Raw genomic sequence first — 15,135 nt, 5'->3', positions numbered from 1 at the left:
CACTACTCGCTCAAACACCTTCAGCATGTCAGCTGTCATTCACGGAATGATTTAGAACAGGGAAAACAAGTGAAAACAAATCAGTCGCTACGAGGGATTTCCCTCAATTGTAATATGTTTAGTCAGTGTCAGACCAAAAAAAAAAAAAGTCGAGCAGACTGTGGGTTAATGACAAACGTGCAAAATGTTGTTTTTAATGTCAGGCATTTATCTGACTCCTGTAACACAAGTGTAGTTTTGCGTCTGTGTGGCATTTCAATGTAGTGTTACAGTCAGAACTTGTATCTGCTACGTGGAGTCGGCTCGGCTTTATTGTGGTAGCGAGCATCGGCGTGCACTGCCCGTCATGTCCGGACTTCTTTTTTTTGTTAGGCTCCGGTGCGCAACTTTATTTACCAGACCAAAGAAAACATTACAAGGGAAATAACAATTCGTAACATGACGGAGTTTACCGTTAAAGTTTTATTACGTGCAGGCAGAGCAGACAGTCGCTGAGTGCTCCGCTACCGGATACACTCCTTAAGGAACGCGCCACGACAACAGGTGACACAACACATTACCGACACAGAGCACCGCGCGACATGAGTCACCTTTACACTGCACCGTTTGATGACACAATTCTTACATGTTATATTAGCTTAACCAGCCAGCACTAGTTTACTTTTAACGACTGAGGGGGTGAAAGTTATTCAATACAATACTGCATAAGTTCTGTCCAATGTAAAAATCAAATCAAAAATGAAGCCTTCTTGCACTTCATAAAAATATACTTCTACTCCACTGAATTTATAGAAAATACACTATTTGTCAAAATATCTTTATTATATGCCCTGGGAATTCACAGGGTATCCAGCTACAGGTATGTAAATAGGATTAGCAATGACAAAAAAAATGAGGAACACATTAATACATTAAAAAAATATATAAATAATATTCTGTAAAAGGTACATTTTTGCAAAGTCACTATTTTTCATTTGTTACTCCAGACTAAAGTCTGATGCGTTTGTACTCTAACTTCTGTAACTTGTGTGAGGGTATGTCTGTGTTGTTACTACTTTAGGCTGCTTAAGGTTAAGAACAGAGTAGGCTTCTTGTTTAGTATCAAAACATGGTCCTCGTTTATCATGATCTAATCTCATAATGCTCCAAAAAGCCTCATTTGAATGTTAGAATAGCTCGATTTTTCCTCTGGGGGAGAGTCCCCCCCAGACACCCTCTAACGTCATTTACTTTTCAGACTTTCACTTCTTCAAAGTTTTGTATAGAACACCTGCAGCACCTGTTAATTTCTATTGGCAAAAACATCACAACATTAATCCCTGCAAGTGCAAACTCCTCCCCTCCGGCAGGCGTTACAGATTACTGTACGCCAAAACAATCCGACATAAGAACAGTTTCTTCCCCCAGGCTGTCACTCTGATGAACGCTGAACAGTCACACAGTGTCAGACCTGTCGCTGTGAAATAATTCTGTGAATTTACATATACATATATATTGTTTAATTTAAATGATCAATCTATGCACACCTTTAATGTTAATACTGTAAAACTCTATCTCATTTAAATGAACCCATCTGTCACATAATTACATTTTTACATGTTACTTCAGCATCTTTTGCACTACTCACCACTGCACTATTATCTTATTTAGTCTACATATTAGTCTTTGCTTATTTGTGTTTATTGTTGATAATTAATGTTATACTTATGTACATAGAGAGCACAGTTCACAAAGTTAAAATCCTTGTGTGTGTAAGCATACCTGGCCAATAAAGCGGATTGTGATTGTGATTGTGATATCGACACTTCTCAGGCCTAGTTAAGTTCCCTTTTTTGTTATCTTTGTTTCATATAGCTCATGTTAACTTCAGATCCTCCACTTCCTGCCCCCTTCTGTGTTTCCTGCCATGCCCTAATATGTTTCACCAGTGTCTTATTCTCTCCCCTTTCCCAGAATACATGATAATATACAACATATAAACTGGGGCAATCTTACACATATGTGTCTAAGCCGGACCGGTAAATCAGTCATCAACTTGGCCCTCCACTATCCGTTTATCTTTAAATCCTATGCTCTCCCCCTGCAAAGTGTGGATGGAAACATGCCTTTTGTTACTTATTGTGTGTTTGTACCTGCATATTTGTTTGCACCTGACTTTATTATGGTCCATGTGTGTATGTGTCAAGAGGATCAGGGGTTTGTGATGGCATTTAGAACCTTATTTGTTGCTTAGTTCATTAATCTACAGAACTATTTCTGTTGTAAAATGCCCTCAATTAATATTGTGGAGCCTCTTTCCTTTAGGTTGAACATGATATTAGTTTGAATCAGCAGTCAAAGTCAGAGCAGCATAGATAGAGTCCTAAAACCGTGAAGAGAAGCCGTGAAAAGGAATAGGAAGGAAATACCTGGAAAAAGTGAACAACAAACAAGCTGACATATGATAATAAACAAAAAATGCCATGGATACTATGACCTGCTAGGTTACCTGCAACACGTTGTTGTGAATGTGTAGGTCATTTTTGTTGTGTTAAACGATGTTCTAAACCATCATGTCCATGTGTTTAAAAGTGTAATCCAACTGCTAAGTTTACACTCATAATTAAAAACATTCGCTACTGCAGTTGACCATGAGCACGGCATCATATGAGTAATTGTTTGCAGTGTTTAAGTGTTTATTTTTTTTAAAGCCTATGTGTCATTAAGACTCTCATTGAAAGCTTAATCCTGACTCTGCATTTAGCTTTTCACAGCCAGGGTGTGCTTGTCATACTCTGTCATCTTGTTGGTGTGCGCATCCATGCAAGTATGTATTTACAGATGAACCTCTGCAAAACCTCTCAGAAGTGAAACCAGCACCGCAGAAATGAGGAATAAGCGCCAATGCACAGGCCCGCCCACAGAGATGGCTGGGCCCCTCCAAGGCCATGTGAATGGATACTCTGCAGATATCATTTAATCATATAAATACATGTGGTTTGGATCATTAGCGGTAGCTGATTAAAAAAAGGTTGTCAACAAGTTCGAGCTGTCAAGTTAGCTTCCTCTCCTTTCTGACATTCTGACTATTGTGCAGGTCCTGGCATCGCTGTACAGTCGGACATTACTGGCCTAACATTTAAGTTCAATAACATTAACATCGCAAAAAAAAAGAATTGAAAAAATATGCTCAGACCTGTGCAATTTTAAGAAAAGGTTATTGCATTTTGACACAGGCTATGATGAATAGATTGTGTGTTTTTTTGTTGTGAATATGGCCCCCCACGTAGCTGGGCCATAGAAAGTCATCCCCTTAACAAAGCACATTCCATTTGCATTCCAGGGACAGCCCATACTGTGACTCACTGTCTTGGATGAAGTCTGCACTGTATTAAACATGCCCATCTGAGTATTGAATGTGCTCACATCTTTGATGACTCATGGGTCCTGGCACTGATGGCCAGCCACTAAACTTTAAAACAGCTGCACCTAATAACAGTCATGAATTACAGTCCAGATTGAGCTTTAGCCCTGACTGTGAGCTTCAGGTGACCTGTTCATTCCATGAAATAAAAAGATTCACCCTCACTGGAATGATTTAGGCTTATATGACTGCTGTTTAAGATGGAGATTCTCAGTCAGTGTTTGCTTTTATGTGAATGGTGTTTCATGCAATGGGGTGTGTATATTTTATACATTGTATATTGCGTGGATGTTTGGTTCACCCTTCCTTGTTTGCGAAACATAATTTGATCAACTACAGGCAAAAAATGTAATGCCTTTGACCCTAAAAAAAGAACTGCCAGTGGGTGTAGCTTGTTTCCTGTTGCTGCTGACAGCAAAGCAAGAGCCATCCACTGCTGATCCTGCTGATCTGTTAAATGTTTTGCTGGGCCTGTTCGTCTTTGTTCCTTTCTCTCTTTCTGTCTCTCCCCTTTTCCACTTTCTGATGGGTGGCCACCAGCTTCATTCTGCTCAAAGTGTCTGCAAGTTAATAGCAATATGTCCATGCCACTGTTGGCAAGTGTTGTGTTTTCTTATTGTTATTGTATTCATATTTGCATTTCTGTAAACACTATATGACAGAGTAGGCCATCTTAAGTTACGTTTTTAAGATAAATTATGTTGTGATATGGCGCTATATCAGTAAAAGTTGAATGGTTATAGTATTGGTTGGACCTCTGTGACTCTCAGTATTTTTGGCCTATGATCTACAAGACAATAATAAAATATTGACCAAGTTCTCCAAATCGCATTACTTTTGATATTTAATCGTAATCATGCTATTAAATTATGCTTATATTTTAGGCCACGCTGCCTTGTGAAACAAGCACATAGGCCTAAGCCTATTTTAAAAAGTGAAAGGTGGGCTATTTTAAAGCTTTCTTACTAAAGTATCCTGTAGATTCGAACAACAAGAAGCATTCAACTCTGATTATTTGAATTATTTGACAAACTAGAAAACTCAGTCTGAAGTTTGATGTGACGGAACAGGTGGTAGGAGCGGGGGGAGGGGGGGTACGCCTACAAGTGGTAGGAGCGGGGGGAGGGGGGGTACGCCTACAGGTGGTAGGAGCGGGGGGAGGGGGGGTAAGCCTACAGGTGGTAGGAGCGGGGGGAGGGGGGGTAAGCCTACAGGTGGTAGCCTGTAGCGTCGCTTGAATTGAAAGTCAAGTCTGCGAGTAGCAGCTGATACTAACCGATTCATCTTGAACTGTTATTGGGCATTACAGTATCTAAAAAAATGCAGAGTATGTGCACTTTAAGCCAAAAATGTTCCACTGCAGTCGCGCCAGCCGCAACTTCAGAAACGATAGTCAAACCAACAATAACGATGTTCTCCGGAGTGTGTAAAGTATGCATTGCGGTAAGAAGGTGTAACAAATGACTCAAAAAAAATCCCAGCGTTTCAGAAGTGAGGACTGTCTTGATCGCACGTGTAGGCCTACAACACTGTGTTTATCTGTAGGCCTAGCTACACAAAATATTGCCTATTAAGAGGATCACAGATTATCTGTAGGCATATGCTAATTCAAATGTTGCTTTAATAATGCCAATCCCCGAAAGCCTTATAGTTAAATAGCATAATAAGATATTATTTAGATAGGATAAGTCTATTTGTTAAGTCAGAAATTATAGGTTTTTAGGCTTCTTTTTTTGAAACATGCACATCTTCCCTGTCATCACTACAGACAAAATATAACAGCATGGATACCCCAAAGAGTTCACACACCTTCTCTCACTGCAGTTGATTTATTGATTTATTATTTATTTTATTTATTTCTTTAAAAAATGCGTGTCATACTCAACAAAAGACAAGATAACGAAACAAAATTGACTTCTTTGCACGCCGGTAGCCTTCGTATTCGTTGTCCTTCAATCTGTAAGGCAGAAGAAAAACATTACATTAGTTTATATTGCAGAGTTAAAGTAAAGTAGGCTATAGCCTAAATAAATGTGATTAAAAGGGCCAAACTAATAAGCAAATGAGAAATACACATTCAAATGGTGTTTTACACTTCCATGGAATTACAAGAAATATTAAATCTGATGTGATTTGTTAAGCAATGACCTTAATGTGTTTTTTAAATGCAAATCGCGTTCAGTTTGGTCGTTTCGTTGATCAGCCGACTCTCATTGCCCATGTCAATCAAAGCGCACGTCCACACTCGAGAAGTCACAATGACCTTTGGATAAACAAGAACTGTCTTCTTCAACCTTAAACACATAGCTCGTCTCAGCCCGGCTTTCTCTCCTTTTCTGCTGCAAAAACACTGATCCATGCCTTTTTTTAGGCCTGTAGACTTCACTACGTCTAGAACATTTTTACGGCACATCATCTTAAGTCCCGCTGTAACTCACTCTCCAAACAAATTCAACACTGCACTGATCTATCCACATGCAAAACATCGCTCATTACATTTTAAAGAAGCTTTTAATGTGTGAAAGCTTGTTTTTTCCCACGTTTTATCTATTTGAATCTTTCTATGATTGTTGTTTGTTTTGTGATGTTTTTTTCTTTCTTTCTTTTAAGTTTAATAATGTCAATATTACTAGTAATAGTTATTATTATTATTAGTAATATTTGTGTTATTAATGACCGGTTTGGTTATGTATAATGATGATAATAATACTAATATAATGTATTAGCCTAATAGTAATAATAATTCATGAAAGGATAAGGTCGTCTGAGTTGAGATGATAAAATAATAATAAGTAGGCCTGGTAGTATAGTAAGTAGTATGTTGTTAAATGTTAAACATTCAGCTCAAAATCAGAACAGCTTTCGCATCAGAAGGTCTTAGAGCTGGGTCGTTCTGAAGAATAACTACTGTTTATAGCCTTTATGAATTAAATGGCTTTCGACAGGATGCATCCAATCAGACAGATATTACAGCTTCAGCCTAAAATATTCGATTTGAACAGAACAATACAACAGTCTTACATTAATCTTTTTTTTTCCATTTTATTTAAATAAAGCAGAATTACAGCATGGATTGTGGGCTATATAAAACAACTAGAATGGTTGTATTGCGCATATGTGCTATATTCGATAGCCACATGTTGCAGACAGAAGTTAAAATGCGTTGGTTCGAAATGAATAAGAGGCGTATTTCATTGTAACTGTTCTTAACTTTATTTTAGGCTAGATAGGAGCAATATATACCAAAGCCTTTAACTATTTCTTCTTTTTTTTTGCATTTTAATAGCCTATAGGCTACAAAATCAAGTGGGCAACAGTTTGTCTCAAAACGTAGACCTACCAATAATTTGACTTTGTGTTCCTACGAAATACACAGACATACACACACAAACACAGGAGAGTAGCGTTTACATTAAAGAAATAAAAAGACTTTAATTTTCGACTGCATAAAAGGTCTGGGTGAATGTTCAGGGTCTACTTTCTGGCGCAGCTCCTCTCGTGCTTTTGGTTGCCCCCATATGATTTTAATATTTAATTTTGTCCCATTTTAAAACATTTTAACAGATCCTTAAGCTATATCCACAAAGATCAACACTTATATTTGTAAGGCTATGATTCATATAGCCTACCGTTCGCGAAACCCTTTCATCGAGACAGACAGACCACATGGGACTTTCAGAAAAGACACTGCAACGATAGTAGCACGTTCGGAATTACATTTTTAGTCTGATACTAACAAACTCGAGCAAATCAGAAACGCTTAGACCTGAATGTGGTGTCACTTCCTAGTCGGGTGCTCTTTATCAGCCTACTGTAAATAATGCTGATGAAAACAGTCGTTATGGAAGTTTATATTATAAGACTTATATAATTATAAGACGGGTCCAAGATGGGCTCAGACATAATGATACCTTGTCTGCAACTTCAAACAACCACAAAACAACGTCAAACCAAATGTCGTATTGTTGCTTTACATTTGCATGCCTCGGTTATGTTTTTTTTCTTTTTCCTTTTATTCGTGAAATAACATAACAAGTGAAACAGTGACACAAAGGACAAAACGGGAAGGACAATTTCACAGGCACCAGTCAATTGCCAGGGCAATGGACAACCCAACTTGAGAGATATGTCTTGACAAGACTCAGAATAAAAGCAAAAGAAGAGTAACATTACAAGTATACACATGAATACATGACCTAATGACACATAACAGGCTAGTCGAGCTCCCCTCACACAAACGTACCCATTCACACACCCAAGCAAACACACACACACACACGCACACACACACACACACACACACACACACACACACACACACACACACACACACACACACACACACACACACACACACATACACACACACACACGCACACGCACACACGCACACACACACACACACTTTATAAGGCAAAAGCACAGTTGCCACCCACAACTTAGGCCACAGAATGCAACCATGAAGAAAACAATATATATATATATACTATATATATATATATATATTGTATATATATATATGTATATTATACCATACTGCACAGCGATCATACAACAAATGTGTTATAATAATCAACTGCAACCAAAATGTTACAATGCCACACCATCCACCACGAGCCTTCACAGCAATGAAGTGCGGGGTCAGAGAAGGCCATCAGAGAGGCACGCAACTAGGCCTCCACCAAGTCGCCCGCAGCAGCACAACCATAGGCAGAGCAGGCATGGCAGACAAGGAGCGCCCACACTGGTAATTTCTTATTTGTTTATTTTTGGAATTCATGCGGAGATCTATTGTCTATAGAGCCACACCCAGACTCAGAATAGAGTGCCGGCCCTGACAAGACCAGTGCCTTTTCCCAGAGTGGTCAACTACCAGACCGTATGGAGGCAGTTTGACCACTGAGGGGTGACACCTTCATATCTCCCTGAATTGATTTGTTTTGTCTGGTTTTAGTTAGTTCTTTGTTTAACGATCCTTTCTATATTTTTGTATTGTTGTTTTCCTTGTTTGAGAGTCAGAGAGGGTATTGTGGGTCCTTGCTCTTGCCCCAGCCACTGCCCACCAGCCGTCCGCCATACCACCAAGAAACCACCTGCCGCAGCCGTCCCCAACCTGCCCAAAACAGCCCCGCACGATATCACCATGGATTAGTAGCCCAAGTCATCACATGATCACTGTTACAGACGTGGACTTTTGATAACATTAATAAAGACAGAACAGTTTGAGAAGCAGCCGTTGCACTTTTACACACACAAACACACACACACGCACACACACACACACACACACACACACACACACACACGTACACACACACACACACACACACACACACACACACACACACACACACACACACACACACACACACACACACACACACACACACACAACCAACAGATAGTTGTACATATTGCTTTTTTATATCGGGCAGAGATGTGCCAAAAATAAGTTAAAAAAATAATGAGAGAAAAAAGAAATGAAAACAAAACAACAACAAAAAAGTGGGGGAGTAGAGTAAAGTAGAACAGGGAAAACAACAACTGGGACAAACCTTAGCAGTGCTTACCACAACAAGGAGTTGTAGTCATGTTTTTACACTTTAATTTATGCATTAGTATGTCCAAACTTATGATTACAAAAAATAAATAAATTTAAAAAAAAGTTAAGTCAGAAATTATAGGTAAAGAACTCAAAATTAGATGCCTTTAGTCCTCCTGTGTCTTTACTTTTTTGCAGTGTATTGAGTTTAATCCTTGGTTTTTTATTTTTCAAATAGAACTTATTTATTACGAGTCCAGCGATTAAAACCGGTTGGTGGTGGGTTGGGTTGGGATCATTGAAAAGAGATAATTTATTTTTGGTAACATTATCATTTTGACTGGAGCTATTCTACCTGTAACAGAGAGTGGCAGCTTCCCCAGTTAAAACGACGTCCTTGTGTTTCTAGTGCGCAATTGGTAGAACATTTACGGTAATTTTGATAGGCCTACAACATCCCTGCAGCAAGAAACTTTCACTCTCACAGGAAAATATTAAACAGCAATACATTCAATATAATTTCTCAGCAGAAATTGAATTCATGAATTAAATCATCAAAGTAATATAAAGTAAGAAAAAGTATTTTTTGCAACCAAAAATCTAGTAGCAAGTGGTTCCTGATTTCAAAGAAAACAATTGTCTGAAGTATTTTTCCAATTATTCAAGAATAATAAATAACTCTGGCGGGGGCAGACCCCAATCTAACTATCTCTAGACTGGGATAGAGTTACTGATGCAGGAGGAGTATCACAGGCCTTGTGTTGTGTGAGCGAAAAATGAATTGTGTTATCAGCCGATAATATGTTATACAATAAAGGTGTTGTGCTAAATAAGATGATTGCCATTAGTCTTAGCTTGATGACAAGGGTTGGTGTTCATGACCTTTGTTTTGTGACAGAAGGAATCAGATCACTAATACTAGTGGCCGTAATGACAGCTGGGGTAGCCCTAAAAATAGGGTCAGAAGTTAAGCCATCAGGAGGGAGCAGGAAGTAATTTCATTTGTATGAAAAGTAACCCAAAAGTGGATCTGAAATCTGGGATGCCTGCATCACATTCCTGCTGAGGTTTTCAGGGGATGTCCAACAGGGGATGTCCAAGATCATACAGGAAGGATTGAGAAGCTGGGGAGTAGGATGTCTTGACTCACTTGCCAAGTCAGATGATAACTTATTGCATTTACTCATAAACTATACAGTAAAAGCAGTCCATGTATTTGTTCAAGCAGGCTTAGCGTACTTAGCCGTGTTTAAAATTGTTTGTCTAAGTTCTTCAACTTCTGGAGGAAATGGGTTTAACCCAAATAATAATCAGACAACAAGAGTTTAAGTTTCAATTTGTTACAAGCGACTTTGACATGGTGTTAAAAACATTGCAGACTTTCATAGGGTTTAGACAAGTGGTCCATGAATTGCTTAGTTGAGAGCAAGGTTATTAAGGTAAATGAAAACTAAAATGTAAAAAAAAAAAAAAAAAAAAAAAAACATTTTTATTAATTGAAACTCAAATAAATACCAAAAAACAATAACTAACTGAAACGGTATGGGTTTACAAAACATACTAAAATTATATAGAATTAGAGAAAATGTCCTTGGTTTTTATCTAAAAATAAGATAACAAACCAGCAATAAAAACGAATGAAAACTAAACTAAAATTGAAAACAAAAAATCAAAACTAAATAAAAGTAGGCCTATAGACTAATGAAAAATCCCAACTATTATATCCTTGGTCCAGAGTGTCCTGGATTAAATAAAACAAAGAGTGTATAAGGAACTCTGTTGTTAGATTTTTTTTTTTAATCCCACAGATAAAGGATTTGTACAAGAAGAATTTGCAGTCTATTATTGGAATATACACAAAACAAAAGCAATAGCCTACTATACACTCTATAAAGAGATTATTTAATCTATTGAGTGATGATGGTGAATCTATTTCAGTTAAATATGTCCCATACTTGTAAAATGATATCTAAAAGTCTATAAAAGATCCGCAGAGCAATAAACTCCTAACATTTTTGAGGAAATGTGTCTCTACATCTAGCCGTTTTCAAACATCCAAATGCACACGTTAAGATATTTTAAAGTGGTTTTATTTTAAAGTAAAGTTTTTACATTAAAAAGCAATTCATTCATTTTTAAAGGTATTTATATTTTTTTATCTTTTGACATGTTCTTACGGTAGTTTTATATGTTTTTGTGCAAGTTACTGCGTCCTTATTTGGACGGTATGGATTTGTGTTACCGTCACCATGTCTTCTTGTATCAGCCTGCTGGCCTATATAGGCACATTCATTTCACAGCGTGTTTGTAAATGTTGCAGCTACACTGAACAAGAAGGAAAGTTGAACCTTGGATTCCCAAATGTTGTACACGTAGCGCGCGCGACACGACTGGGGCAGCTGCCGAGAAGGGGGAACATCAGCTTTTTGTTTAGGCCTGTAAGCCTTTCATCTATTCCTAATCATTTTGGCTTATATAGTAGGCTAACAGAAATATTCGTTAATCGTGGAAAATATTCGACTCTCCTTTAGGATAGGCAAGTTTGCGTTTTGTACCATGCCACAGCAATTCTCTCCCTGTCTGTAAAACTAAAACTTGGAGTCTATTAGTTGGACGAAATTTTTAAAGGGACGTTAGTAAAAACAACCTAGACTCACGTGCACCCAAATATTCCTGGATGAAATTGAAGGTGTCAGTTTTCCCGTAGAGGAGCGCGAGCTCTCCGGCTGTGTATCCCTCGCTGTTGGCGGCTTGGGGGTTGGCGGTGCATTCAATCAGCAGCTGCGTCACGTCAAGGTGGCCCTCCCTGGCGGCCAGGTGCAGCGGCAGGTTACCTTGCCCATCCACGAGGTTCGTGTTTGCGCCGTGGTCCACAAGCACGCGCACAGAATCTATAAAGCCCTCGCGTGCGGCGTCGTGGGTCACGGTGAGATTCAGGACCGGGTCGGGCACGTTGGGGTCTGCCCCTGCCACGAGGAGGGCCTCAACAAGTGCAGTGTTCCCCAACTTCACCACCTTTACAAAGAACGAAAGAGGAGACACAAATTAGGCTTTGATTAAGATGCTGCATAAGAAGAAACGAAGAACAAAGTAAGGCCGCTTTAGCCTGGTTTATAAAACTACAGGCTTTACACGCTTGTTTTACAGACTTAAGGCTGTTCTTCATCGACATGACAGCCGCGTTTAAGACAATGTAGGCTACTGCAAAAGAAGCAATTCATAGAATATTAGCATGTAGATGGCTTGCTAAGGGGTTATAGATAGCTGTTGTTTTTTTTTTTGTATCACTGAAACAACATTAGAGCTGCATACAGGATAAATGCTATGTATAAATCAGAAGACAGACAATTACTCAATTTGGTGATAATCTAAGTGACCCGTGTCATTATCCTAATTCCTAGTAGTGGTAGCAACAGGCTTTTTGTATGACTATTTTAAGATTTTTCTGAAAACTTATGTAGAGCCTTCTGTTTGTGTTGCCCAACTCATTTCCTCTTCATAACTGTTTTCTTCTCTGCAGTTACTAAACGAAAGTAGCCTATTTTATGTAGAATGATCTTTCTTTGATACAACACAACTAACCTTGTATTATTATTATTTAAGTGCAACTTATTTTTCAAGATCTGTATTTCAATAACATTCACATTTAAAACGGATAGCCTACTAACCTATAACAGCAACATTTTATAGCTCAGCTGAAACCAACTGACACTTTTTTCAGAATATATTTACAATATAATAATAATAACTTTATTTATATAGCACCTTTAAAAACACAGGTTTACAAAGTGCTTCGACAAGCAGCAAAGGCAAAAACAAGAACAAAGCAAACTAAACCAAACACAGAAGAACATAAACAACAGCAAGAACATAACAAATGCAAAATACTCCAAATAATAAAAGACAATCCAACAGAAAAGAACCCATATAGCAAGATACCCAGACATATATAACCCGGCCTTAATAAAAACCATTACAAGAACCCAGGAAAGACAAGAACACAACAACACGAGCTGAGACAAAGAGGAGCAAAGATTTAAAAAGCTGTAAGAAACTAAAAGGGCTAAAAGCAAATAAAAAGAGATAACAGCAATAAGAAGGTAAGAGCAGTAAAAATAAATAGAAACAAGTGATTAAATGATCAAAATAATAGTAATAATATAGGCTAAACTTAAAATAATCATTTACAGCAAAACTATAGGCCTTTTTTGTGTGAAAGATTTGATTAGTTTGACAAACATTTTTAGGTAAGATAAGAATCATCCTCTCTGACATCCGTCTATCTATAGGCCTATTAACTTCAGAAATCATATAAAACATAATCAGATATCATCACAAAACTACAGTAGGAAAAGGAAGTCAAACACGTGGCATGTGTGTCACATAGTCACTACGAGCATTGAGTATGTTTATTTTCCCAAAAGCACTTTGAAAGAAACAAATTTAAAATTCGTTTGTACCAACCTGCAATGCAGTTCTGTTGAAAGTATTGAATCCATTAACATCGGCTCCATTTTCAAGCAAAAACAACACATGTAGTAGTTGTCCACTGGCAGAGGCATTGCAGAGCATGTCTGCTTCCGACAGCTCGGCCATTGTTGTAAAAAATATCAAGAAATAGAATCCAAAGTTCCGAATAATATGATGAGAGAAAAATTGCTTTAATCCAGGAGACAGTCTGGTCTACACCTCTCGGAGGCCCCACCTCCCCTTACATGAAACCTTAGATGACCCAATAAAGCAAGGAGAAAATTCTGCCACATCACTCGAGGACAATGGGGCTTACATCTCAATAATCTATATTTAAAAAAGAACAAATGTAAGCAGCAGCTAATGAGGTCCTCAAAGACAGGGCTGAAAACAACAAGCACAATAGGATTACTTTTCAATGTGTATGTGTGTGTATGTATGACCAGACCCAGATCTTTCATTTGTATCTTTTTTCACCTTTAAATACATTTAAATTATTCTGGATTGGATTGATCAAACATTGATTTCTTATAAATATGCAATGTAGTAGGAACTAAAACACATGATAGGCTACTTAAAAAAAATATATATATATATAAATCACACTTTCTTTTTTTGCATATTTTGATCTTTGAAACTAAATTGATATATAGTGACTTTAACTGATTTTATATACACCTTTCATACAGGCTATGTTAGTCTGTAATTTTGCAGTTTAGCTTATGAGTGACTGGCATACTCAAATTATTTCCAATGCATTAAATATCATAGAAACTATTTATGTTGTAAGAGCACCATCTAGCAGCAGAAACAGTCTAATGATCAGATGTTTATTTGATCTGGTGAAGATATAAGACCCTCAAGTATTAATGCAGACCAATACATTTTAGTCAATGGATATGGGTAGCATACAGCAACAGCAATTGCACTTTTATTTTTTTAGGATATAGCCTACAAGAAAAATTGTCTAGAACTAGGCTATGTTCTTGAACTGTACTTAGCCTATACCATGAATTATACCCATACCACAAGCTTTCCTTCCTGAGATTGGTCACTGTACAATCCTGCCATGTCGAAAGCCTTAGAAATAGGCCAAGATAAAAAGCAAAACAGTTATTAAAATGGCTACGGCGGACATTTACACTTACTTCCCGCTCATATAAAAAAACAACAACAATGACTAATTTTAAAAAGGGCTGGTATCCAATTCGACTACGATCCTGTTATTAAGTCTTCTTCAGGGCTGAGAGCATCAGAGAAGGGAGCGAGTCCGTCCCAAAATTGCACGATCATCCTGTTTCTCGAGAGGAAACCTACCCTACGGTAAATCCTCCGTTAGCCGCTGTCACAATAATGTCCGAGTCAATAATGTCTCTCAAACATGCATGCTAAAATGTCCAAACACGGTGCAGCTCCTGCTGAGATATCGTTAGTGGCATGCTGTCACATGTAAGGTTCGTTAGACGTGCAGATAAAGCTGGTGATAATAGGATGTTTGTCCTCACAGATCGGCTGAGTAAATAATTTTTAAACAATGTTGCCTAAAAGATGAAATGGTGTGATTGGATGGAATCTGTAAAAGGGGGCGGGGTCGTGGGGGTTGGTAACATGATGCTGTAACAACGAAGCAGTTGTGAATCCTTTATAAATAAGATACCACTGATACAGGGTTTAGCCTTCATTTCAGAAATCTAAAGAATTTGGGAAAAAAAAAAACTAC

At 37.9% G+C, this 15,135-nt stretch overlaps 1 protein-coding gene across 1 annotated transcript; it reads right to left on the bottom strand.

The window, feature by feature from the left end:
* Positions 1-5,222: 5,222 nt before the first annotated feature.
* On the bottom strand, positions 5,223-14,956 carry cdkn2c (cyclin-dependent kinase inhibitor 2C (p18, inhibits CDK4)). Its single transcript, XM_020632183.3, has 3 exons — positions 13,410-14,956; positions 11,603-11,960; positions 5,223-5,360 (listed from the first exon to the last, which is right to left on the bottom strand). Exons 1-3 carry the CDS (start codon positions 13,539-13,541, stop codon positions 5,356-5,358), a joined length of 495 nt encoding a protein of 164 aa, XP_020487839.1. The 5' UTR covers positions 13,542-14,956; the 3' UTR covers positions 5,223-5,355.
* Between the last annotated feature and the right edge of the window lie 179 nt (positions 14,957-15,135).

Source organism: Labrus bergylta, chromosome 6, assembly GCF_963930695.1.
Source record: "Labrus bergylta chromosome 6, fLabBer1.1, whole genome shotgun sequence".
NCBI classification, from domain to species: domain Eukaryota; kingdom Metazoa; phylum Chordata; class Actinopteri; order Labriformes; family Labridae; genus Labrus; species Labrus bergylta.
This window is presented reverse-complemented; position numbering and strand designations above follow the sequence as displayed.

Bases quoted from the DNA above. Each gene is read 5' to 3' on its own strand.
- cdkn2c (XM_020632183.3), bottom strand. From the start codon at position 13,541: ATGGCCGAGCTGTCGGAAGCAGACATGCTCTGCAATGCCTCTGCCAGT. The intron at 11,961-13,409 runs GTTGGTACAAAC...TTCTTTGTAAAG, and splicing joins TCAACAGAACTGCATTGCAG to GTGGTGAAGTTGGGGAACAC.